The sequence below is a fragment of the Apodemus sylvaticus genome, chromosome 10, assembly GCF_947179515.1.
Source record: "Apodemus sylvaticus chromosome 10, mApoSyl1.1, whole genome shotgun sequence".
Classification (NCBI taxonomy): domain Eukaryota; kingdom Metazoa; phylum Chordata; class Mammalia; order Rodentia; family Muridae; genus Apodemus; species Apodemus sylvaticus.
This window is the reverse complement of record NC_067481.1, coordinates 1751939-1777255: the sequence shown is the minus strand read 5'-3', so window position 1 is coordinate 1777255 and position 25317 is coordinate 1751939. Positions and strand designations below refer to the sequence as shown.

Below are 25317 nucleotides of genomic sequence, written 5' to 3'. Positions count from 1 at the left end.
CTTGGCCTTTCACCCCTAGGTGTATGTCCCGGGCCGCCGGGTCCCCACCCCTGCTGCCAGCCCCTGACCCCGTGTCCCTGGAGTCTGAGCCAATCGCTGAGGAGGGGGCACTGGGGCCCCCAGAGCCCATCCAGGGGACAGCCCAGCCTGTGAAGAGAAGCCTGGGCAAAGTGCCCAAGTGGCTGAAGCTGCCAGGTGCCTGCCTGCCTGCCTGCCAGGGACCAGCTGGGAAGGAAGGGCAGGGTGGCTGGGCCCGAACCCAGGGGCTTGTGCTCATGCCCGTGTTTGCATCACAGCCAGCAAGAGGTGAGAGCTACCTGCCTGAGACGGCCATCACCAGCCACAGGACCCCACCCCACCCACCCCGAGCAGGAATAAAGAGTCGCGCTTCTCTCAAAGCTCTCTCTCTCTCGAGCTTCTTTTCTGCAGAAAAGGCCCTCAGGGGTCCCTCATGCTCACTCTGATCCACTGCTTCCCAGAGAACCCTGGGAGTTTGGCTGGACTCCAGGGTGGCCTGAGAAGGCCAGAACCCCGGGCTAGCCAGCTTCTCTCATTCATATCTCACCTCTTTAGCCCCTTTACAGATTGGACAGAAGTGTAGGAGGAAGCCTCCTATGCAAACTGCCTGCAACCTGGGGCCATAGCACGTTTTGGGCACACAGCCCGACTAGGACAAAGCAGGCCCTTACCACAGAGCTGCCTTCGGCTGTGCCTGGCCTGGGGTGCTCTGGTAGCCCTTTGTCTAGGCCTTCAGTCGGAGACTGCAGGTCCAGTTCCAGTACTTAAGCGGGTTGGCGTCCTCTGTCCCATCAGCCAGCTCCTCCTGGAAGATCTCTCATTCCCTGACCACTGCTCAGTGCTTGGAAGCCAGAGGCTTACCCAGTGTGGGTGTGGGCGTGGGCGGTTGGGCGTTGCAGGCATTCGAGCAGGTCTCTCTACTCAGCTCAATCTGGGCTGGCCACTGCCTTCTGAGGTTGCCCTCAAGTCCGCTCTAGGTCCTATGAGAGTAGTAGTTGTCCCTTCATATTACATGCCTTCCCTTCATATTACATGCCCAACTCTACCACTCTCCCTATACACACGGTTCTCAGGACTGGGAGCCACCTCCTAACTCCTGAGCACAGCATGGTGTCCTCACACTGAACACTGCCAAGCTCCAGTAAGGGACTTGTAAGTTAGACCTCCAGGGGTACTATGAGTAGCAGGTAGCAAATAACCAATTATTGGTTTGTTTTGGTTGATTTGTTGTTTTTTGAGACTGACGCTTCTGTGTGTGACAAAGCCCTGGCAGTCCTGGACTCACTTATGCAGATCAGACTGGCCTTGAACTCACAGAGATCCACCTGCCTCTGCTGAGTGCTGGGATTAAAGGTGTGTGCCACCACCCGCCCAGGCAGACACCCAGCATGTTTTCATTGGCCTGCCTGGGCCTGATCATCAGAGGGCTTGGGCCTGGCCTGGGCTTTCAGGAAGGCCTCCCAGCTACACCTCTCTGAAGGCACAACCTATCCCTTACCTAGACGCAGCCTGCAGTCAGCTGCACAGGATTAAAGGGAACCTTTCTGCAGAGGCCCAGGCAGCAGATCTCCAGGTCTCACCTGTGTATCCTGGTCCTGCCTCCTCCAGTGGGCCGATACTGGATCACAGAGACATTCTTGAACTCCATTGCCCACGAGTGGCAGTCGCTGTGGCCTGTGGCAGGAGCAACCTTTTCAAGGTGATGCAGCCACATGTGTGAGGGCTCCGGGTATACTGCGGCATGTGCACACATGCTGTTTGTCATCTCGTCCCTTCTGAGAGTTCTGCATTCGTCCCACTGAGATGGATGGAAGGGAGCATGGGGCTCCCTCCGGCTTTGAAGCAACTAGACTTCGGGTGATTAATGGCAACGGGAAGGCAGGCCTCAGAGAGATGGTGTTGATTTATTGATGTTGCTTTGTAAGAACAAATTTACAGCTCAGGGAGGCATCCTGGGGGTGAGGGTCAGGTGGTTAAAAGGCCCCACAGCAGCTTTGATGTAGAGTGGCAAGAAGGAGGCACTGCCAGCAGCTGCTTTATTTATAATGCAAGGCTGGGGAGGGGGGCTGTGTCTGGAGGCAGGCTGGTTCACCTCTCCCTGCACCTCTGCACCTGTCTCACAAGGACTCAGAGGCAACAGCTAGGAAGGGTAACAGCTGCGGGGATCTTCCCATCCATCCTCTGGAAGCTGGAGCGCTCAGGAGTGAGGTGTTGATGCTGGGTGGATTCACTAGACCTGGCAGGCCACAGGAGGGGAACTCTAGAAGTCCAGGAGCTATGGAGGAGAAATGGGCTCAATGTGAGCACACAGGCACCATTCTGGGGAGCTGCAGACTGCCCCACCTGTATCCCACGTACCAGCTGAGGGAGCACCTTCTCCAGCTGATCCACATCCACAACATTTAGGCCCTCTGCCTGGGCCTGCGAGACCCCACGGGCAGCAGCCTCTGGTGGAAGGTATTGAAGTGAGCTGGGGAAGTGGGGCGGCTCTAACCCTGCCCTTGTTAGGTCCCCTGCACCCACTGTCAGCCCCCAGAGGGGGCCTAGGTGGCTCTTAAGTTTTTCAGGGACAGGGCTTAGGCTTGGTGGTAGCTGAGAAAAACCTTAGTTTACAAAGAAACAAAAACAAACAAGGAATTCCCATCTTTCCGGTGTCGTGGGAGCCTGTGGCTCACCTAGTACGAAGATCCTCAGGAACTCCGCCATGAGCTGCAGTGCATCCCCGCTGACTGGAGGGAAAGGGAGGTTACAGGACAGCCTCCCTCCCTCCCTGGGCCCCACATTATCCCCACCCCTGGAGCCCCAAACCTTTAGTCTTGCAATCCCTGAAGTGCAAATGGAGTAGTTTGTTCACCAGTTCCTGGAGGGAGGGCATAGAGAGTCAGTGCCATTCCCTACAAGTCTGTCTGTCACTCCCTGCCCCCCACCCCAGTATCAGTTCTGAACAGAGTATGGTTGTGGCTTCCCAGCTAGAAACTTGTAGCCTGGGGCCGCGTCCTGTATTGAGGGGAGGATGTAATGGGGGCTGTCAAGAAGGGCTTGAGAGACTTTCCCTAGGGAGCTAGGAGAGCACAAAAGAGAAGGAGAAAGTCCGATCCCGCAGCTGAGGGACAATGCTCCAAGTCTGCAGCAGGGAGAGAATGCTCCTGCAGATCTGTCGGGGCCCTGGCAGCCCTGAGGAATGCTGACCCCTTTGGCAGTCCTGGCTTGGATCTGCTGCCACACTCACCCAGGACATCAGCGTATTAAGCTGGGCTGTGGCTGGAGGAGTAGGTAGGTGGACGTATACCCAAGAACCCTTAAGCTTCCTTTGGCAACAAGTTGGAAGTCATTTTTAGTTGTCAATGGAGACAGCACTAATTTTGGGAAGACACTTGTAGCCTAGGTCTGGAGAGACCTAGCTGTAATGATGTAATATGAGTACCAGGTGGTGGTGGCAGGAGATTGGCCAGGTCTCCGGAATGGCTTTGGACTGGAAAGGTTGGTGGCAGTGTGAGGTGGAAATGAGAGAACGCAGAGCCTAGAAATTCAGTGAGCCAGGAAGAGCCAGCCCCTGAGCATCTGCAGTTTGTGAGGCCATGAGACCACTCAAGTTCGCCTGGTGCAGAACAGAACAGGAAACGGCTGGGAAAGACAAAAGGTAGGCAGCAGCAGGCACCCACGACTCTAGAAGTGGGTGGCCCACAAAGGAAGGTGAGTTTGGATTCACGAGCATCAGCCACATGGAAGCCATGATACCCACTCGCTGCAGAGGGGCACGGGTGGGAATGGACAGAGGTGAACTTGTTGGGCCAGGAAGGTCCATGAACGACTACGTGAGAGCAGCGCCACCTGCTGGTCCCCAACCCCCCCAACCCCCGTCCGCTACCAGAGTTGCCAGAAAAGGATCCCAGCCCCAGGAACCCCAACAGACTGACAGCTAGCTCGTGGGCGGAAGCCTATGTCAGAGAGCCAGCTAAAACACAGGACTGGACGACAGCTCGGCGGGCTGCTCCATGAAAGAGTGGATGTGACTGCTGGAGGGTGGGATCAGGGTAAAACCCGTGGCACCTCAAACTCCTGGTCCCTGACCATAAGGCCACAGCTAGAAATGTAGGTCCTTCCCTTCCTGTCACTTTCCTGGGACAGCCCCACTCCCCATAGTTCTGGGAACTATCACAACTCCGGTCATGGTCGAAGCCCCCAAACTCTACTCAAGTACTGAACGGAGTGCGTTCAGTGCTTGAGGCCATCCTGAACTCAAGGCGCGCACTGGCCTGAGCCCAAGAGCCGACCCCCTCACCGCACCACTCGTCGTGCATCGGAACGCCTCCGCTTCAGTTTCCCTCCCGCAGATGGGCCAGTCCTCCCAAACCTGTCACTGAGAAATGACCTCGGCCCAAGCAGCAGAGGCTCGCGTCACTGTGCCCCGCGCACTCCCATCGGCCGAGCTGGAAAGGCTCTGTGGTCCCTCCTAGGAAGCCCCCCTAGGAACCAGCCTGGATGTGCCGCCGGCGCCGTCCAGCCTGTAGTTAATCTACAGACCCGCTCAGTCCAGCCGCAGATCGCGCGGGCTGCTCCAACCCTGCTGCCGGACCCCCACCAAAGACACGTCGATAAGGCTGACTTCGAGCAAGCACGACTGTCACGCGGGGATCCGCCACGCCTTAGTGAGCCTGCCTCTATTCCTGAGGCCTCACCTTCCGGAAGCCACCGTTTTCCTCCATGGCTACAGTCTCAGTGAGCGCTCTCCGGAACCCGCCCACATCCCATCCAATGAACGTGGAGCACGACCGGGACTTGAGTTCCAAAACAAGCCCGCCTTTCACTTTCATTGGTCTACGGATAGCACTGCCTTCCGCAATGCCTCCTGGGAGTTGTAGTTCTTATCCTTCCCGGCGCCCCACACTCTTCCTGGATACTGAGGCGCGAGAAACCGCGTCCAGCCACACCAGCGACCCGAGGCTACGTCGCGAGGGCGGGCTGGGGGCCGCAGAGCCAGACTAGGGTACGTGCAACGCGTCTACCTGCTTTTCTAGGCCAGTGCTCTGCGCTCCGACTCTTCCTATCTCCAAACCCCTTCCTCGAGTGATTCCAACCTCCTTTCTAGTCCACATTTCTAGGCCTCCTCTTATATAGCGCCAGCTCAGCTAGCCATTGTGTACACTTTCTAGGGAAAGGGGCTCCCAGCCATTGGCTAGCAAGCTAACGTGTATCCTGACTCTAGGGGCATGCTTGCGAGGCCCTGTCAGCATTCGAGGTCATGGAGGAGTTCCGGCGCTCCTACAACCGCCTTTGCAAGGAGAGTGGGGCTGAGCCCCAGGAGGCTGTTCTGCAGCAATTGCACCAGCTGCCGAGGGGAGGCCTGGACCTGACCACCCAGAGCCTGACGGTGGACACCTGCAGGGCCCTTGGCAAACTGCTGCAGAAGGAGACCCTGTTGAAGGAGCTTGTCCTCAGCGACTGCATGCTGAGTGAGGAAGGTGAGGCCCGTGGCCTCTACACATGAAACTTCTGAATGGGGTTCAAACTCTCCACCTCCATGCGGGCCTCGGGCGAGTGTCCCGCTTTTGTTTGGCCTGGGTAGCCGTAAGCAGGAAAGTCTTTGTGTGTGCAGGCCTCTTTGCTTTCTCCTCTCTACACCTTATTCTTTCCCAAAACCTGAGGTCAATATCACTGTAACAGAGACTGTGATATTTCACAGTGCCCCATGCTGGCTTGAGAAAGGTCAGGCCTGGAAAGCTCAAAACACGTTTCTGACATGACCTCACAGCAACCCAGAACAACGGTGCCACTATCTGAGTAGCAGCCCTGACATAGCGCTCCAGTGCCAGCCCTCTCTTCCAACTGCCTTTACACAGGGTCCACACTGCTGTTCCAAGGGCTGTGTGCCAACACTAGTGTGCAGCATCTGGATCTAAAGGTGAGCAGGCCTGTGCCCTGGGCAGTGGAGAGAGAGAAACCTAGGGATCTGTGTCCTGACAATTGCCAGACTGTGTCTGTAAGAAGGCACGATGTCTAAGGCCTCAGGACTGCTCTCTGAGGATTCCATGGGTGCTGGGAGTGTTTTAAGTGTTGTTTCAAGCATGCTTTACAAACCCTCATTTCAACAGAGTCCACATAAACTCCAAGGGACCAGGCTTAGGATGCTGCTAAAATCAGGAAAACTAGGATCTGGCCACTACAACTCTTCCTAGAGTTAGCTCCTAGCCTTCCCCACTGCCTAGAGTCTGTATGGCTCAAATTCAGAGCCAGGGCCACAAGAACGGACTGGCCAGGATGTTCCCTTTCTAGGGCAACAACCTCCGAGCTATAGGAGCTGAGTCTCTGGGAAGGCTCCTTCGGCAGAACAAGTCTATTCAGAGGTAGGTAGGCCTCACCTGTGCCTCGCAGCTCCCTCACTGGGTGGCCTAGGGTTGGCCCGAGAATACAGTCCTGTAACCAGCTCAGTTCCCACCACTCACCAAGGTTCTGCCCCCACTAGTAGGGAATAACCTGGTTACTTGCCTTCCACAAGCCCTGAACTCCATGGGAGGGGTCTGCCAAGCCAAAAGCCCTTTGTCCACCCTTCCTGTAGCCTCACCCTAGAGTGGAACAACCTTGGCACGTGGGAAGATGCCTTTGCCGCCTTCTGTGGGGGTCTGGCGGCCAATAGCACCCTGCGGCAGCTGGACCTCCGAAACAACCAGATCAGTCACAAGGGAGCAGAGGAGCTGGCCCTGGCTCTGAAGGGCAACGCCACCCTCCAGGAGCTGGGTGAGGGCTCCTGAATCCTGCTGTACCCCCATGAGACCGAGGTACATTGGACTGGATTAAGTTGCACCCTGTTCCTCTGCTGATGGAGAGGTCGGCCCAGGTTCCTGTCTATATTGGCAGCCACCACAGGCAATAAGCACCAAAGTATCCTAGGCTAGCCCAGCACTTCCATACAACTGAATGACAGAGGCTTTCCCTTCCAGACCTGCGCTGGAACAACATTGGCCTCCTGGGGGGCCGGGCCCTGGTGAACTGTCTCCCCAGCAACAGAACCCTGTGGAAGCTGGACCTGGCTGGGAACAACGTCCCTGGTGACATCCTGAGAGCTGTGGGTATGGCACAAAGGGCTGCTAGCTTCTTACAGGTTGGAGCAAGATGTGGAGCCCTTTGACAGGAGCCTGTCAACCTCAGAAGGGTGTGGCCCGAGCCTTGTGCAGTGGCTCATGATACAAGTTGCTAGTCTAGGTGAAGGGGGAAGGAGGCAGCTGAAGGTAGGCAGCTTTCTTGGTGCTCACACAAGGCGTCTATATGTTCCCTGATACCTTAGCACGTGCAGCTTTCACAGGTAACCCTACGGCTCTGTGGCTTGAAGCCTTCGCTCTGACAGCCATCAGTTGGCCCTGGCCGGACCTCAGCTAGGGAGGCTTCTTGGTACTTTGCCCAGCCCTCCCCACCCTCTGTGTGTGTGTGTGTGTGTTATGTCTGTGGTGTGTGTCTATATGGTATGTGTGTGGTGTGTAATTTGTGTGTGGTGTGTGTGGTGTTTGTATATGGTGTGTGTGGTGTGTAATTTGTGTGTGGTGTTTGTGTATGGTGTGTGTGTGTGTGTGTGTGTATGTGGTGTGTACATGTGCTGTGTAGCAAGTGGTAGGGGTGTCAGGAATGTATGCCTGAATTCACTTCCACCTCTGCCTATGAATCCCAAGTCCTTGTGAATGATGTCCTAGCCTCAGGCTCAGAAGTTTATCATCACATCACACGGTATCACCCACCAAAACCTGAGCTTTCCGGACTAGTGTCCTGGGTCCCGGCCCTTTTCACGCTTCTGCTGAGGAGTCAGCGCCTCCTGCTGGCTGGGCCAGAACCATCTGTCGTGTGCAACGCTTGCTCCCAGGCCTGCTGTATCTGAATGGCCTTAGTCCTTAAGACTGTTTTATGTTTGCACTTCTTGTGTGTGTGTGAAAGACACTTGCTATGTAACCCAGGCTGGCTTTGACCACATAATCCCCCTGCCTCGGGAGCCCATGGGACCCAGAGATGTCAGTCTTTTTAGAAGATAGCACCAGCTTTTAAAGTTATTGACCTTTTTTTTTGGGGGGGGGGCGGGCAGATGATCAAGGAAATGTTCGTCTTTTAGGATTAGTACAGCAGCTTCTCCATGAGTGCAAAAGACACCAGGGCATCCCAAGACCCTGTACGACCCAGTCCTGTCCTAAAGCACTGAAGTCCTTCACCTGAGGGGAACTGGATGGGGCTTTCCCCTCCCCGATGGCCAACTTCCAGACACAGGCAGCACAGGACCGGGGTAGCCATTGTCCCTTATATTGAGCCCAGCAGATAACATGGCACACTCTGACAGAGCAAGCCATGGACCACAATCAGGACCGAATCACTGCCTTTCGGGAGAACCAAACACGCACCAAGATCCTTAGCAAGGAGGTTCAGCACCTCCAGGAAGAGAAGTCCAAGCAGGTGAGTGCCCTCGCTAACCCTGGGCCAGCGGCCTTCTCCCTTCCCCTTGTGGTATATCTATCCGCCAGGCCTCTGAGGCAAGGCTAGCCAGGGCCAAGGTGGCCTCCTAGCCCCACCTCCTGTATGCTGACTTCACCTCAGCTGAGAGCCAACAGGAGTCCTGATCTCCAGGCCTCCCTCTGTCAGTTCACCCCACACCCCCTTTGAATGTAGCAAGGTCAAGACAATTGAATCCCTTGCACTGTGACTTGTCCATGCAGGCCCTGTCCCTGACCAGGGTAGGCTCTGCTCCTAATGATGTCTGACTGACTTTGTCCCCAGTTTCTGGATTTGATGGAGACAATAGATAAGCAACGGGAAGAGATGGCCAGAGACAGCCGGTGAGTGAGCCCTGGGGCTGCAGGAAGTGAACCCCAGCCTGTCTCTCTGGACCTGGCTTCTGAGCCCTGTCTGTCACAAGGCCAGAGAACAAGGCCACTGCTTTCAAGCAAGTGGGCTGGCAGTTGGTGGCAGATGTGGTGGCTTGGCCTTGTACCTGCTGCTCTGGGGACGGTGTGGAGAAGAACAGCTGCTGGTGTGGCTGAGGGGAGTCATGGGGCACCGGGGTTTAGATTTCCCAGAACCACTTCTCTGTCCACAGGGCATCAGCAGTGCGAGTTGGGCAGCTTCAGGAAGCCCTCAATGAGAGACAGTCCATCATCAATGCCCTCAAAGCCAAGTAAGGCGGAGGAGAGCAGCCTTCAGAGACATAGACCCTGCCCAGGGGCAGAGGAGGAGACTGTGCTTCCTGGGGTCTGAATAGAGGCTTGGTAGGGGTGAGGGCAGAAGACCTTTGCCAAGCAGGTGACATTCTTGATGGAGTTGGACTGAGAGTGATCTTCCTCTCTGTAGGCTGCAGATGACAGAGGCCGCTCTGGCTCTGTCAGAACAGAAGGTCCAGGACCTGGGGGAGCTGCTGGCCACAGCAGACCAGGAACGGCAGAGTCTGTCCCAAAGACATGAGAAGGAACGCAGGCTGGAGCAGCAGGTTGGGAGCTGGGCAGTCTGCGTTGGCTGGTGGATGGAAGTGTACGGCGGCGGCCTAACCCTCGCCCTTCTCTCTCAGGAAGCTGCAGATCGGGAGTCCAAGCTACGCAGGGACCTGTCAGCTGCCAATGAAAAGAACTTGTTGCTTAGAAGCCAGGTGTGAGGGGCGTGGGTGGAAGGGTACAACCGAAATGGGGAGAGAGCCAGCTACCCTAAGAGCCCAGGGTGGTGTAACAGGGCTGGGCGAAGCTTCTTCTAGAATTGCCTGCCTCTTAGGTGGATGAGTTGGAGCGGAAGGCAAAGTCTCAGCAGGAGCAGCTGTTTCTGACCAGGCAGGAGCTGACTAACACATCGGCCGAGTTGAAGATCCGTGCTATGCAGGCTGAGGGTAGGCACGGATAGGACAGGCTTGGCACTGAGGGGACAAGGAGCTTCAGGGACAGGACACCCTCAGAGAAGACTCACAATACTTCTCCATTGGGCCTCCAGAGCGCTTGGATGTGGAGAAGAGGAGAGCCAAACAGAATATGGAAGACTTGGAAAAGCTCCATTCCAAGGAGGTGCCGTCTTACAGATGCCCTTGGCTCTCCGGCCTCTAGTGGGGCCTGCAGACTGGGCCGTGTGACCCAGTACTGCGTGTGCCCACCAGGACCCTCAGGGCAGGCCTTTGCCAAGTGACACCCAATTTCCTGGGTAGGGATTCCATGTGGTGAGGGCTAGGGGAACTGGCGTTGGCTAGCCCTGACTGCCCCGTTCGGACAGGTGGATCACATGACTCGTCACTTGGAGGAGAGTGAGAGGGCCATGCAGGAGAGGGTTCAGAGACTAGAGGCGCTGCGGCTGTCTCTGGAGGAGGTGAGGCCACACGGACCCTGGGTTGAGTGCAGCGTGGAATTCATGGCCTCAGGACCCTAGAATGTTCCTCAGTCTCAGCCGTGTTAGGTCTGAGGATCCACCCATGAGTGTCCCTGAAAGATCAGAGACTAAAAATGATATCCATGCCTCTTTGGCAATAGGAGGAGCCCTGGTTCTGAGGAGTCTTGTGGAGAAGTTTCCTCAGCCTGTGTGTGTGTGTGTGTGTGTGTGTGTGTGTGTGTGTGTGTGTGTGTCAAGATGAAGGGCTGGTGATAGCCTCTGCCATGCAGGAGCTGAGCCGCATGAAAGCCACGGTGCTCAGTGAGCGTGGCCAAGCCGAGGAGGAGCTTATCAAAGCCAAGAACCAGGCCCGCTTGGAGGAGGTGAGCTCTGACCACAAGTGTGTGTGTGTGGGGGGGTGCGACTGTAGTACCCTGCAAAGGTGTCTGATGGAAGAGGGCGGGCGAGACCAGGGTTGTGGGCCTCAGGACTGAGTTCAGACAAATTCCAGGAGCCACCCGGGCTACGGTGCTCCCTACACGGCACAGACAAGAGGAAGGTTAGAAATGAGTGGTAGAGCGGACTTGGAGTCGACTCGAGGTCCAGGGGTTCAGTGGGAGATGGTTCTGTGTGCAGGGCGAGTTTATCACTGGTAGTGGTATGACACCAGGCAGCCCTGTCCTCGGTCCCCGCAGAGAGGTGGCCAGTCTACTTGCAGATCATCCGTCCCCACAGTCTTGAGCTCAGACTGGAGCCCTTTTACACATAGCAACCTTTCCCGTGCCCACAGCAACACCGCCTTGCTCATCTGGAGGAGAAGATTCGGCTGTTGGCGCAGGCAAGGGATGAGGCTCAGGGCACCTGCGTGCAGCAGAAGCAGATGGTGGCCGAGTCCCAGGCACGGGCCAGCCAGCTGAGCCTGCAGATGGAGGGACAGCAGCGGCGCCTGGAAGAGCTGCAACAGGTAGCCTGGCATCAAGGGGCGCAGACTCCAGCGCTTGCGTCCAGGCCGTGCGTGGACTCACCCTCCCCAACCCCATTCCCATTCCAGGAGCTGAGCAATAAGGACCAAGAGAAAGTGGCAGAAGTGGCCAGGGTCAGGGTGGAGCTGCAGGAACAGATGGGCCGGATGCAGGCGGACCTGGTGGCCCAGGAGGTGCTGAGGGAGAAGGTGGCGGCCCTGGAGCGGCAACTGAAAGGTTAGCACTTGTCACCTGGGCAGCTGAGTTTGGCCCGGGGTGGGGGTGGGGTAAGGGTTGGGGAGTCCCCCCTCTAAAGACGCAGGCCACCCCCATTTGTTGTTCTTTTTTTTTTTTTTTTTGAGACAGGGTTTCGCTGTGTAGCCTGGCTGCCCTACAACTCGCTCTGTAAATCAAGCTGGCCTTTGAACTCAGAGATCTGCCTGCCTCTGCCTCCCAAGAACTGTTGCTAAGGGCGTACCACACCACCTCATGGCTGCCGCAGGGCAAGGCACCTACTACCCCCTCCTTATTGAGCCTCTCTCTTGCAGTGATCGGGAGTGAACACCGGGAGGCGCTGTTGGACAGAGAGAGTGAGAACGCTTCTCTCCGAGAGAAGCTGCGGCTCAAAGAGGCAGAAATCTCCCGGATCCGGGATGAAGAGGCCCAGAGGGCAAGCTTCCTGCAAAACGCTGTCTTGGCTTACGTGCAGGGGTCCCCTCTGAGAGCCTTGAGTCCCCCTAAATGAAGGGAAGCGGGAGAACCGAAGCGCCCAGCGAGGGTAGAAATGCTGCACCCCATTCTCAAGGACAGGCCTGGGGCCCAAATAAACCGTGAGCTGCAGTTGCAGGATAGGATTCTGGCCACACCAGTGCTCAGCGGCACACCTGCCCAACTGAGGTAGCTCATCGCAGCTCACCGTTAGCATGGGCGGGATGAAACCTACTGGATCGCGCCCAGAGGACCCAGTCCCAGAATCACAGACAGGACAGGACAGCGGTGGGAGGGAGCAAACGCCCCAATGGCAGGGTGGAAATACAGAACTTTTGTACTTGGTGATACATTCTCCTCCAGTTCCTTTCTGCACCGGTCGCCCCAACCGCGCGAATGACTACTGGGTCGCTCTGATTGCTATCAGTCATCTAGGAAGGCTGCCATGCAGCGGGTCGTAGACACGAAGGGTTTCTCGGCTGCAGGATGGGCTGGTGTCCCTGGGAAGCATCGGTCTCGGCCGCCCCGGCGCATCCATTTCCGTGGCGTCGCCAACCTGAGCTACATCATGGCACGTCCTTGTTCCTGGGTGTGGACCCTCAGACTGAGCCTTCGGGGTCCAAGGACTGGCTGGGGCTCCGCCCCCGCCGCAGCTCGCCCCTTGCCCCGCCCCGCCTGCGCGCACTCGGCTGTCTTCGCACCCGACACTCGGCGGTGCTCGGCTGTCTCCGGCCGCTCGCTCAGCGTTCGGGTCCGCGGCCGCTGCGGCGCCGGGCATTTCTCCGCAGCTCGGCTCGCGGCCGCGCCCGCCGCCGCCCGGCCCCGCGCCCATGCAGGCCATCAAGTGCGTGGTGGTTGGCGATGGGTGAGTGCGCTGTCCCGAGCCGCAGGGGCGGAGGGGCTGGTAGGCGGCTACGGGGTGCGGCTCGGCTGGGCGGGGCAGACAGACGCGCGGGGTCCCGGGCGAGACAGCTCCGCCGCGCCCCCACCACAGCTCGGCCGCGTGCGTCCAGGGGCTGATGGGGTGGGGTCAAGCTGAAGCCCGTCCACCTTCTTCCAGCCCAGGCACACCTGATGCTGCCCGGCCTCTGCCCGGTGCTCGCAGTGGGTGGGGCCGGGCCTCACCTGTGCCGATTCCTGGGTGGCTCCACCCTCGCGCCAGCCACCCGAGGTGCCAGAGCTCTTACGCCCCTGTGCGTTGCGACGCGCCCTGTCCAGGGTTGTGAGCCCTTGCAGCCGCGCCCACTGCTGTACCCCCTCGGAGGCTAGCTTGCTCTGGTCGTTTTTTATTAGCCCCAGGTGGCTGCAGATCTACCGAGCTACGACCTACCCACCCCATCCCAGTCACCCAAACTAACCTCTAGCACTGTAGGAGCGAGCTGTCCTTGCGGGGGTGGGGGAAGAAGGGGCGGAGGCTCGGTCCTGGATCCACGTGGGCTGAATCTCTTTCCACAGTGCCGTGGGGAAGACGTGCCTGTTGATTAGCTACACGACCAACGCCTTCCCAGGAGAATATATCCCCACTGTGTGAGTGCATGGGGTTCGGGAACGGGAGGTGGCTGGCGCTGGCCACTAGAGGCCAAGCACACGTGCACGGCACCTCCCAAGGCTCCAGGTCTGGTTCCAGTGACCCTGGTTCTGGGTTTCCATGGTGAGGCTGAGGCGCTGGCCAGAGTTTGGGTTCTGTGTGGCGCCAGTGGCCTGGCCTCCCTGCCCAGCCTAACCTTTGCACTTTGCAGTTTCGACAACTACTCAGCCAACGTGATGGTGGATGGGAAGCCGGTCAACCTGGGGCTGTGGGACACTGCTGGCCAGGAAGACTACGACAGGCTTCGGCCACTCTCCTATCCTCAAACCGTAGGTGGTGAGAGGGCCAGCTCTGGGGGTGGGTGGTTCCCGGATGGGGAGGAGTCACAGGCTGCTCGGACATCCTTTGGTCAGTCTGTCTGTCCCTCCCTCTGAAGGATGTCTTTCTGATCTGCTTCTCCCTGGTGAGCCCGGCCTCCTTTGAGAACGTCCGTGCCAAGGTAGGTGGGCCTAGGCAGAAGGCACACCCCCACTTAGCAGGGGTCTCTGCCAGGGATCTTTTCTGCTGAGGGGGGCACTGAAGGCGGCAGGGTATCAGGGAGGACAGCTCACCGGGCCATGGGCCCCGGCAGAGGAGCTGTGGGCAGTCTCTAGCCTCCCTGGGTGGGCATCGTCCTTCACTGCCAAACCCAACAGACTCCTAGCTAGTCACTCTGAAAAGCTTGAAGAGCCATGGGTGTCAGGGGAGAAAAAAAAAGCTCAGGAGCTGAGGCCTTCTTTGTGCAGACTGGAGGCCCTGCCCCCAGGCCAGCAGGGTCAGAACCTCTGTTCCCACAGTGGTACCCAGAGGTGCGGCACCACTGCCCACACACACCCATCCTTCTGGTGGGCACCAAGCTGGACCTCCGTGATGACAAGGATACGATTGAACGGCTGCGGGACAAGAAGCTGGCACCCATCACCTATCCCCAAGGCCTGGCCATGGCCCGAGAGATCGGTGGGCAAGCAGAGGCCTGAGGCTGGGGGTGGGGCACCCCTGTCCTATGCTTCCCCCATCCACAACTACACCCCCCCTCCCCATGTTCCTAGGTTCTGTCAAGTACCTGGAGTGCTCGGCCCTGACCCAGAGAGGTCTGAAGACAGTATTCGACGAGGCCATCCGGGCCGTGCTCTGCCCGCCACCAGTGAAGAAGCCGGGCAAGAAGTGCACTGTGTTCTAGAGCCGCGTCTGGCCGAGCCGGCCCGGCCGCAGAGGGCTGGCTCAGGTGTGCCCTTGTGCTGACCTGTCTGCTGTCCCTCAGTCTGCCGTGGGAAGTGGGGGTGGGGGGAGCATGGGGACAAGGCTGGGGTGATGGGGTCCTGTCCCCTATGCCTCCTTTTTCTGGGATATAGCTCCAGCCTTCCCTGGTCCCTATGGGAGGCCAGGAGGGAGCGGGGTCTCCCTCAGGGTTGCAGTGGGGGGTCCAGGGCAGCCCCAGGATGGGCCTCCCTGGAAGGGTGGGGGTGGTTTTGTTCATCATGTCCCAGGAAAGGGTGGCCCCTTCTTATTTTATACAATAAACATTCACCACCTCCTTTGTCTTGCTGTCTGCCCTGCCTTCTGCCCTGGTGCTTGCCCCAGCCACTCCCCTAAGGGGCAGAAGAGTCTGGAACCCCTAAACAGTACCTTAGACTACACCCTTCCCAAAGGAACTCTGAGCTTAATACACCCTAGGTGATGGAGCGGACATCCTTCTGATCAAACCGGGTTAGGCACACTTTGTTGCATACAGGACGGTCTCTGTGTGCGACCCGGGCGCCCGGTGGGGACAGGGGAAATGCTTCTGCAGCTCCATTGGGAACAGTCTGTAAAGAGGTTGACCCAGCTCTGGCTAGTATGAGGTGGGGACATGGGGGGGGGGAGGCAGCCCAGGAGGGCCCAAAGTTACTCCACCTTCATCCCAGAGGCTACAGGCCATCCCAGGAGTCACCGTGAGACCAGAGGGTGCCCTGAAGGGACATTCTCCTCCAGGAGGCGCACCTAAGTGGTTCATGCTGACTGAGAGGGCTGCTTGTTAGGGGTGGGTTTGTTTGTTTGTTTTTTCAGGAAGTTTGCCAGCCAGTGAAACGGCTCTTATTAATAATTAAATCATACCAGTTTACAATTAGTAAACAAGAGAACAAGATTAACAAACTCATCGCTTCCTGATTAATGTATGTCGCTGCCCTCTATATCTCATGATGTATGGGGTGCTACTATAGACCTCCTCACCTCCGTGTCCCCCCACCCCCAACTCACATCAAATGATATCAGCCCAGCAGTTTGGAAAGTCGGCTCTTGTGGAAGTTCCACATCACACAGTGCAGCACACTGACCAGGGCTGGACTCAGCAGGGGCCCCGGCTGTCAGCAGTGAGACATTGCAGATTAAATACACCAGGACTCTCCCCGAGTTGTAAATAGCACAGAAAGACGTTGTGGGGAACGTTCAAGTGTTGGAAAACAGCTCGGGCTCCAATCCCACAGAGAAGCTGTGCAGCTCATTGGCAAATGAGTAACGTCTACCACCTAGCTTCTCTGTGTTAGTCGCTGGTGGGAAGCGGGGTCAGCTGGCAGCCATGTCAAAACCACACGGAGCTGTTGGTTTAGTTCCTACCGAAAATCCACAACTCCACCTAGAAGCTTCTGGACGGGCTATCTGTAGACAGACTGACCAACCTCTCGAGGATCTGACCACCTTCCGCCCCAGGCCAGGCAGCTGCCGAGGCTGAAAGGCTGAGGACCAAGCAACACCTGCTTTGGGTCACAGATGGCACGAATCTGTGCCTATTGGAGAATCAGCAGACAGGCTGCGCAGGGAGCTTTATTACAGGGGTGGGGGGCACAATGTTCTGAGTATAAAGTTGAGCAGAGTGTTGGGGGCGGGGTGGGGCCTCAGGTAGCCAGGAAGCCCCCATCCACCGGCAGGGTGGAGCCGGTGGTCATGGCACTTCGGTTGCTCAGCAGGAAGAGGATGGTATCCACCACGTTCTCCACCTCTGCAGCAGGTAGAGGTCAAAAGCATGGAAGGAGGCTTGGCTCACCCTTCCAACTGCAACCCCCAGGCCCAGGCAAGCACCGGGACTGCAGTCTGGACTCCTGCCTGACTCACCAGCGAACTTGCCCAGTGGGATACGGTCCAGCACAGCCTTAGCTTTGTGGGGGTCACTCCAGTTGGTCCTGCCCATGGGTGTCATCACTACCGTGGGGTTTACTGCATTCACACGGATCTGCAGAGAGGCCAGCAAGGAAAATTACATGGGAGAGGGTCCTGAGCAAGGGGACTTCTTTGGAGGACTCATCCCAGCCTTGTGTACCTTGTGGGGCCCGAGCTCTAGGGCCATCATCTTGGTCAACATGTCCAGAGCACCCTTGGTGGAACCTGTGAGGAGGGTTGTCGTGGAGACCAAGCTGGCCAAGAGTGGACTGGACTGGGGGTCGGGCACAGCTAGGATTACTCACAGTAGACGGTATGGTTGGTCAGCGCTCGCTGGGAGGCCTGGCTGGAGACATTCACGATGGCCCCTGGAACTCCCCGCGCTATCATGCCTCTGGCCACAATCTGAAAATTTGAGGGACATGAAGCAGAACTCACACTCTTCTTCCGAGGTCCTGCCCTGGCCGGGTAGGACAGCTCACCTGAGACACCTGGATGACAGCCCGAAGATTCACATTGAAGGACCTAGGAGTGATGGACAGACTGGTCAGGGCAGGGCTGAGGCTGGGGGCGGGGCGCGATCTGGTTCCTCCAACCCCTGCTAGCTTACGTGTCACAGGCCTCCTTAGTGACCTCCAGGAAGGACTGCAACAGAGCCACGGCGGCATTGTTCACCAGAAGGTCCACCGGTCCCACATTGCTTAGGGCCCGTTCTGTGGCCTCCCAATCGGCCAGGTCCACACATACAGGCTCCACGCCAGGACACTGTGCGGATCGGGGAAAGCAAAGCTCTGAGCTTTGTGTCCCAAGGTGGCGCTGTTTGCCTCTTCCACCGAGGAAGGGTAGTCTGGGAGAGTTGGACCTGGACGGAACTTTCAACTGAAGGGTCAAGAGTTCCTGCTGCAAGCAGCAAATTGCGAGCTGGAACCTAGAACTGAGAGACCCAGCACCCACACCCACCCCATCCCCCACTCCGAGCAGTTCTCTTCCGCTTGGCTCAGCATTCTTGGGCCGGGTCTGCTCTCTCAGCCGCTTCTTCCAAACTCAGGGAGCCAGGATAGGTTCATCGACCCCACTAACTGCACAGGGCCGCAGGCCTACGAAGAGGTGCCATGGGTTCCTACCCAAAGAAGCACACTGCGGGTGAGGACGGGGGCCGCCTCCTCACCTCTGGACGCTGTGCCTACCTCGCGGACCAGGCTGTCCAGGTCCTCTTGCGTCCGACTCACCGCCACAACCTGTGCACCCGCCGCCTGCAAAGCCAGCACAGTGCTGCGCCCGATGCCTGAGGCAAGCGAGGATTAGTGCGGGTACCCCCTTTTCAAACCAGCCGGACCCTCCAGTGCCACTCGCCTGCCGCCTCACCTTTGCCCGCGCCGGTGACCAGCGCCCGCCGACCTGCAAGCCCCAGGTCCATGGCGCCCTAGCCTGGTCCTGCCTGGACAAGATGGACTTGGAGTTCCCGAATCGAGGGAGGTGGCGAGGAGAGCCAATCACATGGGCTGTGTCTTGAAAGGGCGAGGATATTAAAATGAAAGTTCCTCTGTGGTGCTGATTGGCTGAATGTCAGTGGGCGTGGCCGAGGCAAAGCTGTCCTAACCACGGGACGCAGCTTCTCAAACTGCACCAGACTGACCCAACTATAGAGGGCGGAATCTGCTTAGCGAGCGAGCTCTGGTCTGCATGGTTTCTACTACCAAGATCTCCATTAAACGCATGTAAGTAATTATTCCAGGGGTCTCATGGAAACTCGTGAACCTGAGAGACATGTCTAAAAACGTTTCTATGTTCTTTGTCCCCAGGTCCAGGAGGGGATCACCATAGCCCACATGTAATACTCAGAGTGGGGGAAAAGGACATCCAAAGCCGAATGGTAGTGGCACACACTTTAATCCCAGCCCTCGGAAGGCAGAGGCAGACAGATCTCTCTAAATTCAAGGCCAGCCTGGTCTACAGAGAAAGTAACAGGTCAGCCGGGCTACACAGAGAAACCCTGTCTCGAAAAGCAAAACACTGGAGGGTATCTAGATAAGTTCAAAGAAGAAGCTGTTATCAATACAGCCCCAAATTAGCTTCAAGGAAAACTGAAGCCCAAGTTCACCTCACCCAGCTTGTATTGGGTTAGCAGCCCCGTGTAGACAGTAGGTTGGACAATAAGAGGTTGGGTTGGGTGTGGAGATGTACATCAGAACTGGCCCGACAACTGGTGCTTTCCAAGGCTTGAGAGTCAGTTACAGATTAATGCCCAGGTGTGCACTGGGTCTCCCTATTAAATATTTTATTTTTAGAGTCATGATGAGGAACACCAAAGCAATTGCTCCGAGGACCTACTCTGGCCAGTAGTAGGGATCTGGTGATTGCAGGGCCCTGAGTGATGTGGGGCTTTGGACCCAGAGAGGTGCGGCCATGGGCTGTTTTGAAAATCAACTGCAGCTGGGCGGTGGTGGCGCACGCCTGTAATCCCAGCACCTGGGAGGCAGAGGCAGGCGGATTTCTGAGTTTGAGGCCAGCCTGGTCTACAGAGTGAGTTCCAGGACAGCCAGGGCTATACAGAGAAATCCTGTCTCGAAAAATACCAAAATCCAAAAAAAAAAAAAAAAAAAAAAGAAAAAGAAAAGAAAGAAAGAAAGAAAAAGAAAAAAGAAAATCAATTGCAGGAGGCTCGGTGATTAAAAGCACTGCACACTTCCAAAGGACCTGGGTTTGGTCCCCAGCACCCAAATGACTGCTCACAACCATCGGCTCTAAGGCAACCCATGCCCTCTCTTGACCTGTGTAGAGTACACATGGCACACAGACATACAGGCAGACAAAACCCAGACATATGAAGTAATAATAATTCTATAAAAACCATGGAGGAGAAGCATCTGGAGATAGGCAGTCCAGCCTCCCTCCGCAGTTCTGAGCCACTCACCACCACTGCGAGGCCATTCTGTTCCTAACCCTGAATTCTGCCAACTCCCTGTCAGAAACCGGGAAAGAGAGCCAGCCTGCCCAACACCTAGACACAGCTAATTAGAGCTTGCTCGTTAGTGACTCGGTGTTTCAGGACGCGTACAAATCTCGTTCATTGTTCTGTGGTCCTGGGTGCACGCAGCTGCTCAGGCTTTGCTCTCTGGAGAGACGTGCTCTCAGATCCTGTGTCCTGGGCTCTCTTTAGAAGGTATTAACAGCGCATCCTCCTCCACTCCGCCACTTGCCCTGAGAGGGACCTCCTGTCATTTCCCTCAAGCCGGTGGGCTAATAGAACCAAGCTCATGAGAATCTGCCGGCCCTCCAAGACTGTCTGAGAGTCTGGGTTGCAGGGCTCCTGTGCTGGGTCAGGCCACACTGATAGACCAGCTAACTAGCTGTGAAAACTTCAGCCCATTTGGGTGTCCTTCTTATCACTGTCCTATGTGTGAACCAGGCCAGGGAAGTGGGCTCCGCTGAGAAGGTGCGATTCGATTCCCACCCAATGGCTCCTCTCCTGCACAAAGAGACTTGGTCCAGGTACCTCCCGTTCCCTTCCCCCAAATGCCGAGTCGGGGGTGGGGGGTCAGAGCACCAAGAGGCACCAGATCTTTTAATGGAAAGGGGAAAGGGTACAACGATACCGACCCCTTCTTTTCAGAAGAACTACTGTCCTTTGATCACATTGGTCACAAGACACAGTAGGTATTGGAAGACAGCAAGCAGGCTCTGAGGCAAACCGCCTGTAGCAGGACTTGATTGGCTTGGCGTAAAGCGCCCAGCTTTACGACCCGCCCCGCCCAGCCCTCGCCCCCAAGGAGTCCTGTGCAATGGTTAAGGTAACATAGTGGTCCATTTATTTAGGCAAATGAACCCAACAAAGCGGGACAGAGAGAACAGGACTCCAAGGTCTGGGGCCTGGAGTGGTTGTGGGAATCAGACAATAACATGGGAGTGGAGCCGTGAGCTGCGTGGTGGGCGTGGCTGTGACATGAGGGCGGGGTCACGACTCAGTAGAAGCTTTGGCTGAGGGTGGGGCCAGGAAGGCCACTCAGAGATCCGCAGTATCTGGGCAGACTAGGAGGCCAGGTAGCCAGAGTCCACCAGGATGCCAGAGCCAGTGGTCGAGGCACTGCTGTCGCTGAGGAGGAAGAGGATGCTGTTGACGACGTCCTCAACCTCTGCAGGAGAACAGACCAGTCAAGGCCTCTGCTTGCTTGGCTGCTGACAAGTTTCCCTCACCCACTGTCCCCAGCTGACCTGCGAACCTCCTCAGCGGGTGACGCTCTTTGAGCTTCCTGGCAAACTCAGGGTCTGCAGAGACTTTCTTGCCCATGTCAGTCAGCACCACGGTGGGGTTTACGGAGTTTACCCGGATCTGGGGCCAGAAGCCACAGCTGGCGGCACAGCCAAGGAACCAGCCCTACCTGCACAGCTCGGGCCTCGCCCCAGGACGAGCCTGGTGAGCTTGCCTACTCTGTCCAGATGAACCCTGAGCCCAATGCTCAGAGCCTTGTGTAGTCCTCAGGTCTCACCCCCAAGCCCAGCCCTGCCCCAGGTGCCCGTGGTCTGTCCCTCGGGTGTGGCCAAACCCCCGTGCCTACCTTGTGTGGCCCCAGTTCCATGGCCATGGCTTTGGTCAGCATAGTCATCGCGCCCTTGGTGGAGCCTGTTGGGGGATGGGGAGTGCCGAGGACCCTTTAATCACTCTTTCTGTGAAGTTCACCGAAAACCTAAGAGTTCTATAGTCTTTTTTGGAGGGTGCACTCACTGTAGGTGACCAAGTTAGGAAAGGTGACGTGGGCCACCATGCTGGAGACGTTGACAATGGACCCTGCCACTCCTCGGTTAATCATGTCCCTGGCTACCATCTGGAAGAAAGGGTTGCAGGCAGATCACCCTGCATCTCCCTAGCTCCGCCCCTCCATTGTTGCTGTATGGGCCACACCCTCCTATCATCTCACCTGTGATATCTGAAACACAGCGCGAAGGTTTACACTGAAGGACCTGGCGGGGGTGGGGGGGGGAAGGACAATACATAGCCTCCTTCCTACACCTCCATCTCCAGCGACCCTCCCTGGCCTGCCCGCTCTCCCCGCTTGCCCACCTGTCGAAGGCTTCCTTGGTAACCTCCAGGAAAGGCTGCATTATAACCAGCGCTGCGTTGTTGACCAGCAAGTCCACAGGGCCGATGCCGCCCAGCGCCTTCTCCGTGGCCTCCCAGTCACCCAGGTCCACACACACGGGCTCTATCCCGGGACACTGTGGGGGACATTGGTGGCCTGAGGCACTGTTCCAGACGCCTTCTGATGTATCCCTGAGGTGGGGACAGGCCCCCCGCCATGCAGGGCTGTGTGTGCCTTACCTCTTTGGCAAGGCTGACCAGGTCTGAGTTGGTACGGGTCACGGCCACCACTTTGGCTCCTGAGGCATGCAGGGCCTTCACGGTGTCACGCCCGATCCCTGTAGGGGGGAGAGTGGTGGGACAAGGGCCTTGTAGGCCTGGTCACAGCTAGGATGGAAGTAACGAGCAGGGTGGCTGGCTGCTCCTGAGCCCAGGGAAGGCTGCCTCCAGTGCCTGACTGCCCAGCCTGAATGGAGGAGCTATCCTGCAGCCAACCTAAATCCATCCATCAGGGGTATGGTGGTGGCCAGGGAGGGGGTGCCATTCTGTCCTGGTGGGTCTCCAGCCAGGTGACAGAAGCAGGCTAGTTCTAGTTAGTGGGAGTCAGGGTTAGAAAGGCTGAGCTGTGACAAGGTCACCTTGGACCCCTACTCAGTGAGGTTGTCCCTGTCCTCTCCCCAGTACACAGCTCACACTCTCCCCTGCTCACACTCACCCCACTTCCCAGCTCACACTCACCTCACTTCCCAGCTCACACTTACCTCCCTTTCCTGCTCACACTCACCCTGCTTCTCTGTTCACACTCATCTCACTTCCCAGCTTATACTCACCTCTCTTCCCTGCTTACACTCACCCTGATTCACTGTTCACACTCACCCCACTTCCCTGCTCACACTCACCTCACTTCCCTGCTCACACTCACTCCACTTCCCTGCTCACACTCACTCCGCTTCCCTGCTCACACTCACTCCGCTTCCCTGCTCACACTCCGCTTCCCTGCTCACACTCACCCCACTTCTCTGCTCACACTCACCCCGCTTCTCTGCTCACACTCACCTTTCCCTGCCCCTGTCACCAGGGCCCTCAGGCCACTGAAATTCAGCTTCATGTTGCTGACACCAGTTTCTTCTGCAGCAAGAGATGGGTTCAGCTTTTATGTCTGGGCTGGCAGGCGGGGCAGGGGTGGGTGGAGCTAGGAGCGTACTGGCCTGGCCAGGGTGGCATGACCCACTTGCTCCAAGGGTAAAGCTCTCGCTCCCCAAATAGAGCACCCAGCTGCTTGTTAGGGCTTGAAGAAGAAATGAGAAATTGAGCGCTAACACGCCAGTGAGAGGGGCTGACAGCCGTGGAGCTGTGACATCGGAGCCCTGGGAAGGAACTTTGTTTTCTTTGGGCTGGTGCCTGGTCTTGAGCCCTCATGGCACGCAAGGCAGACCTTGCCCCACTGGGCCACACTCCTAATCTAGGAGAACAGAAAGTTTGCTTTCCCAATTTGCCTTCTTTGCATAGAAGCCAGTAACAGTTTTCATGGGAGAGAAGCTGTGCTTTCCAGTCAGGTGGGTGCTTCAGCCCAACTGAAGGGCCAGGACCAGGACCACTCTGCACATGGACATGACAGCGGCCAACCACTCAGCATTGGCAGCTATCGGGAGCTGATCCAGCACCCTGGTTTGGCCATGTTCTGGAGTAAGGGCAGACACCCAGTGAGCTAGGGTGGTATCTGGTTCCCGGGCCGGCTAGGGCGGTGGCTTAGACTGCTAAGGCAAGTCTCCTCCCACCCAAGCCCTACCCCAGCATTCCTGACATCTGCTACTCTCCTGAGCTCCACCTGCCCCCAGAGGCTCTGCCCTTGGTGGCCACACTGAGACCCTCCGAGGTAGAACTCCCTTCTCAGGGCAGATGGGTGGACCCTTGGGGGAAGTTTTGCAAAACAATCAGAGGATTGAATGTCCATTCTGATTCTGTGTCTAGGCAGTTGTCTAAGGCCATACTGAGCCCATCCTTGATCTTGGGTGACCAACCAGGTTCATGAAGGAGCACTTGTTTCCAGGGGGTCATGGCAGGGCACAAGGCAGGGCAGGTCTGGGCGCACAGAGCATCCCGGGGACACCCCCAGGAGGAGGTGCGCTCCGGCTCTCCTGCCACCTTCCCTTCCTGGTGCCAGGCTCCACACTGAGACTGAGTGGCCTTCAGAAAGAGGGCGGACATGTTTTTGGAGACACTCAGCACTGGATAGACCAGGCTAGACAGCCCTTGGGCTGCCAAGGCTTTGCCTGTCCCTACTTTCCATTTCTCCATAGGAAAGATGGCGTTACAAACGTATGTGGGTTCTTGGCCTCTGTGGAACTGTAACGGCTCAGGACTATGGAGGAAGGGAAAGGAGAGCTTCAACCCTGAATACCTCAGATGAGGACTACAGGAGTCGGCTCTCTCCTCCCTCCTAACCTAGATCCATAAAGTCCACTGCTCTCTATCAACCCCAACCCTTGTTTGTCCTTATAAGGTGTACACATGCATATTCATGAGCAAGCACACACACACACACACACACACACACACACACACACGCACGCAACTCTACAAGCCCCTGATTATGCAAATGAAGCATCTTCCAACACCCCTATCTTGACCAATGGCACACGGCCACACAAACCCTGCCCCGGAGACCCTGGCTGCCTCCCCATGGGGATAAATATCTCCCATTCCCTCATGGGGAACTGAGCCGGTTCCCTAGAGTTGTTCCCTGGTGTGTTCTTTACCTGAGCACTCATTGCAGACTAAGAGCCTGCACTGAACCCACCCACGCCCTGCTAACTCCCTCCCTCCAGCCTGGCAGCCTGGCACCCTGAGGGAGAAGCAGACACGGGTGGCAGCCCTCACAGGCAGAGTCAGCGTTTCATCACCGAGCCGTTTCCTTAACCCTGATCTTTCTTTTTGTTCAGCTGGAATTTAGGAGGAACCAACAATGCCATCAAGTCACATTGGCTTAGTCTTTTTTTTTTTTTTTCAGGTCAGGGTTTCTTTGTGTAGCCATGGCTGCCCTGGAACTCACTCTGTAGACAAGACTGGCCTCAGACTCAGAGATCTGCCTGCCTCTGCTTTCCAGGTGCTAGGATTAAAGGCGTGCGCCACCACCTGGATAAAACATTTTATTATGAAAATAATATTAGGACTGGTGAGATGGCTCAGCGGTTAAGGAACCTGACTGCTCTCCTAAAGGTCCTGAGTTCAAATCCCAGAAACCACACAGTGGCTTACAACCATCTGTAATGAGATCTGATGCCCTCTTCAGTGGTTACCTATGTCTATATGTAAGTCCAATAAACCCATGATCCCTCAAGGTAAACTGTGGTGGCATCGTCCTTTGGTTTCTCGTGGGGACCTAAGGAGAAGAGGGCTGGCAAATCTTTCACAAATGACAGACAGCTGTCATTTTCTAGGAGAAATATTCTGAGGGTCTGGTCATATAAAGACTCCACTAACTTTCTGATAGACTGTTCTACAGCTTGCCTCTGCTGTGGTGAATGTAAAGATGTGAGCAA

General features: G+C 56.8%; 6 protein-coding genes across 9 annotated transcripts in view; 3 read left to right on the top strand and 3 right to left on the bottom strand.

The window, feature by feature from the left end:
• The window catches only part of Aspscr1 (ASPSCR1 tether for SLC2A4, UBX domain containing), a 35617-nt gene extending 35219 nt beyond the window's left edge, over window positions 1-398 (top strand). Inside the window, exons 15-16 of the mRNA XM_052195287.1 lie at window positions 20-195; window positions 297-398. Coding sequence (XP_052051247.1) covers window positions 20-195; window positions 297-310 — 190 coding nt within the window. The 3' untranslated portion in view covers window positions 311-398. The remainder of the gene's footprint in view (window positions 1-19; window positions 196-296) is intronic.
• Window positions 399-1903: 1505 nt separating this feature from the next.
• Window positions 1904-4762, bottom strand: Cenpx (centromere protein X). Of its 2 annotated transcripts, XM_052196824.1 has the most exons (5): window positions 4698-4762; window positions 2827-2878; window positions 2694-2747; window positions 2377-2465; window positions 1904-2293 (listed from the first exon to the last, which is right to left on the bottom strand). In XM_052196824.1, the coding sequence occupies exons 1-5, from the start codon at window positions 4722-4724 to the stop codon at window positions 2279-2281; spliced, it is 237 nt and encodes a 78-aa protein (XP_052052784.1). In that variant the 5' UTR covers window positions 4725-4762; the 3' UTR covers window positions 1904-2278. The 2 variants fall into 2 exon arrangements, with proteins under 2 accessions (XP_052052784.1, XP_052052783.1); XM_052196823.1 differs by lacking the exon at window positions 2377-2465.
• A 117-nt stretch (window positions 4763-4879) lies between these two features.
• Lrrc45 (leucine rich repeat containing 45) lies at window positions 4880-12346 on the top strand. The gene is made up of 18 exons (XM_052195655.1): window positions 4880-5005; window positions 5225-5480; window positions 5859-5920; window positions 6292-6362; window positions 6575-6753; window positions 6957-7085; window positions 8333-8445; window positions 8767-8825; window positions 9086-9163; window positions 9337-9472; window positions 9551-9628; window positions 9748-9859; window positions 9961-10031; window positions 10234-10326; window positions 10617-10709; window positions 11117-11290; window positions 11378-11525; window positions 11837-12346. The coding sequence occupies exons 2-18, from the start codon at window positions 5261-5263 to the stop codon at window positions 12031-12033; spliced, it is 2013 nt and encodes a 670-aa protein (XP_052051615.1). The 5' UTR covers window positions 4880-5005; window positions 5225-5260; the 3' UTR covers window positions 12034-12346.
• Window positions 12347-12731: 385 nt separating this feature from the next.
• On the top strand, window positions 12732-15104 carry Rac3 (Rac family small GTPase 3). Of its 3 annotated transcripts, none has more exons than XM_052195658.1 (6): window positions 12732-12840; window positions 13452-13523; window positions 13736-13853; window positions 13961-14023; window positions 14361-14520; window positions 14613-15104. In XM_052195658.1, exons 1-6 carry the CDS (start codon window positions 12827-12829, stop codon window positions 14741-14743), a joined length of 558 nt encoding a protein of 185 aa, XP_052051618.1. In that variant the 5' UTR covers window positions 12732-12826; the 3' UTR covers window positions 14744-15104. The 3 variants fall into 3 exon arrangements, with proteins under 3 accessions (XP_052051618.1, XP_052051617.1, XP_052051616.1); XM_052195657.1 differs by having other exon boundaries at window positions 12752-12861; XM_052195656.1 differs by lacking the exon at window positions 12732-12840 and adding an exon at window positions 13001-13167.
• Window positions 15105-16352: 1248 nt separating this feature from the next.
• On the bottom strand, window positions 16353-18198 carry LOC127694924 (L-xylulose reductase). Its single transcript, XM_052196703.1, has 8 exons — window positions 18064-18198; window positions 17886-17983; window positions 17309-17463; window positions 17181-17223; window positions 17004-17103; window positions 16859-16923; window positions 16654-16771; window positions 16353-16540 (listed from the first exon to the last, which is right to left on the bottom strand). The coding sequence occupies exons 1-8, from the start codon at window positions 18113-18115 to the stop codon at window positions 16437-16439; spliced, it is 735 nt and encodes a 244-aa protein (XP_052052663.1). The 5' UTR covers window positions 18116-18198; the 3' UTR covers window positions 16353-16436.
• A 2286-nt stretch (window positions 18199-20484) lies between these two features.
• LOC127695025 (carbonyl reductase [NADPH] 2) lies at window positions 20485-22941 on the bottom strand. Its single transcript, XM_052196882.1, has 8 exons — window positions 22832-22941; window positions 22016-22113; window positions 21758-21912; window positions 21615-21657; window positions 21422-21521; window positions 21255-21319; window positions 20911-21028; window positions 20485-20831 (listed from the first exon to the last, which is right to left on the bottom strand). The coding sequence occupies exons 1-8, from the start codon at window positions 22881-22883 to the stop codon at window positions 20728-20730; spliced, it is 735 nt and encodes a 244-aa protein (XP_052052842.1). The 5' UTR covers window positions 22884-22941; the 3' UTR covers window positions 20485-20727.
• Between the last annotated feature and the right edge of the window lie 2376 nt (window positions 22942-25317).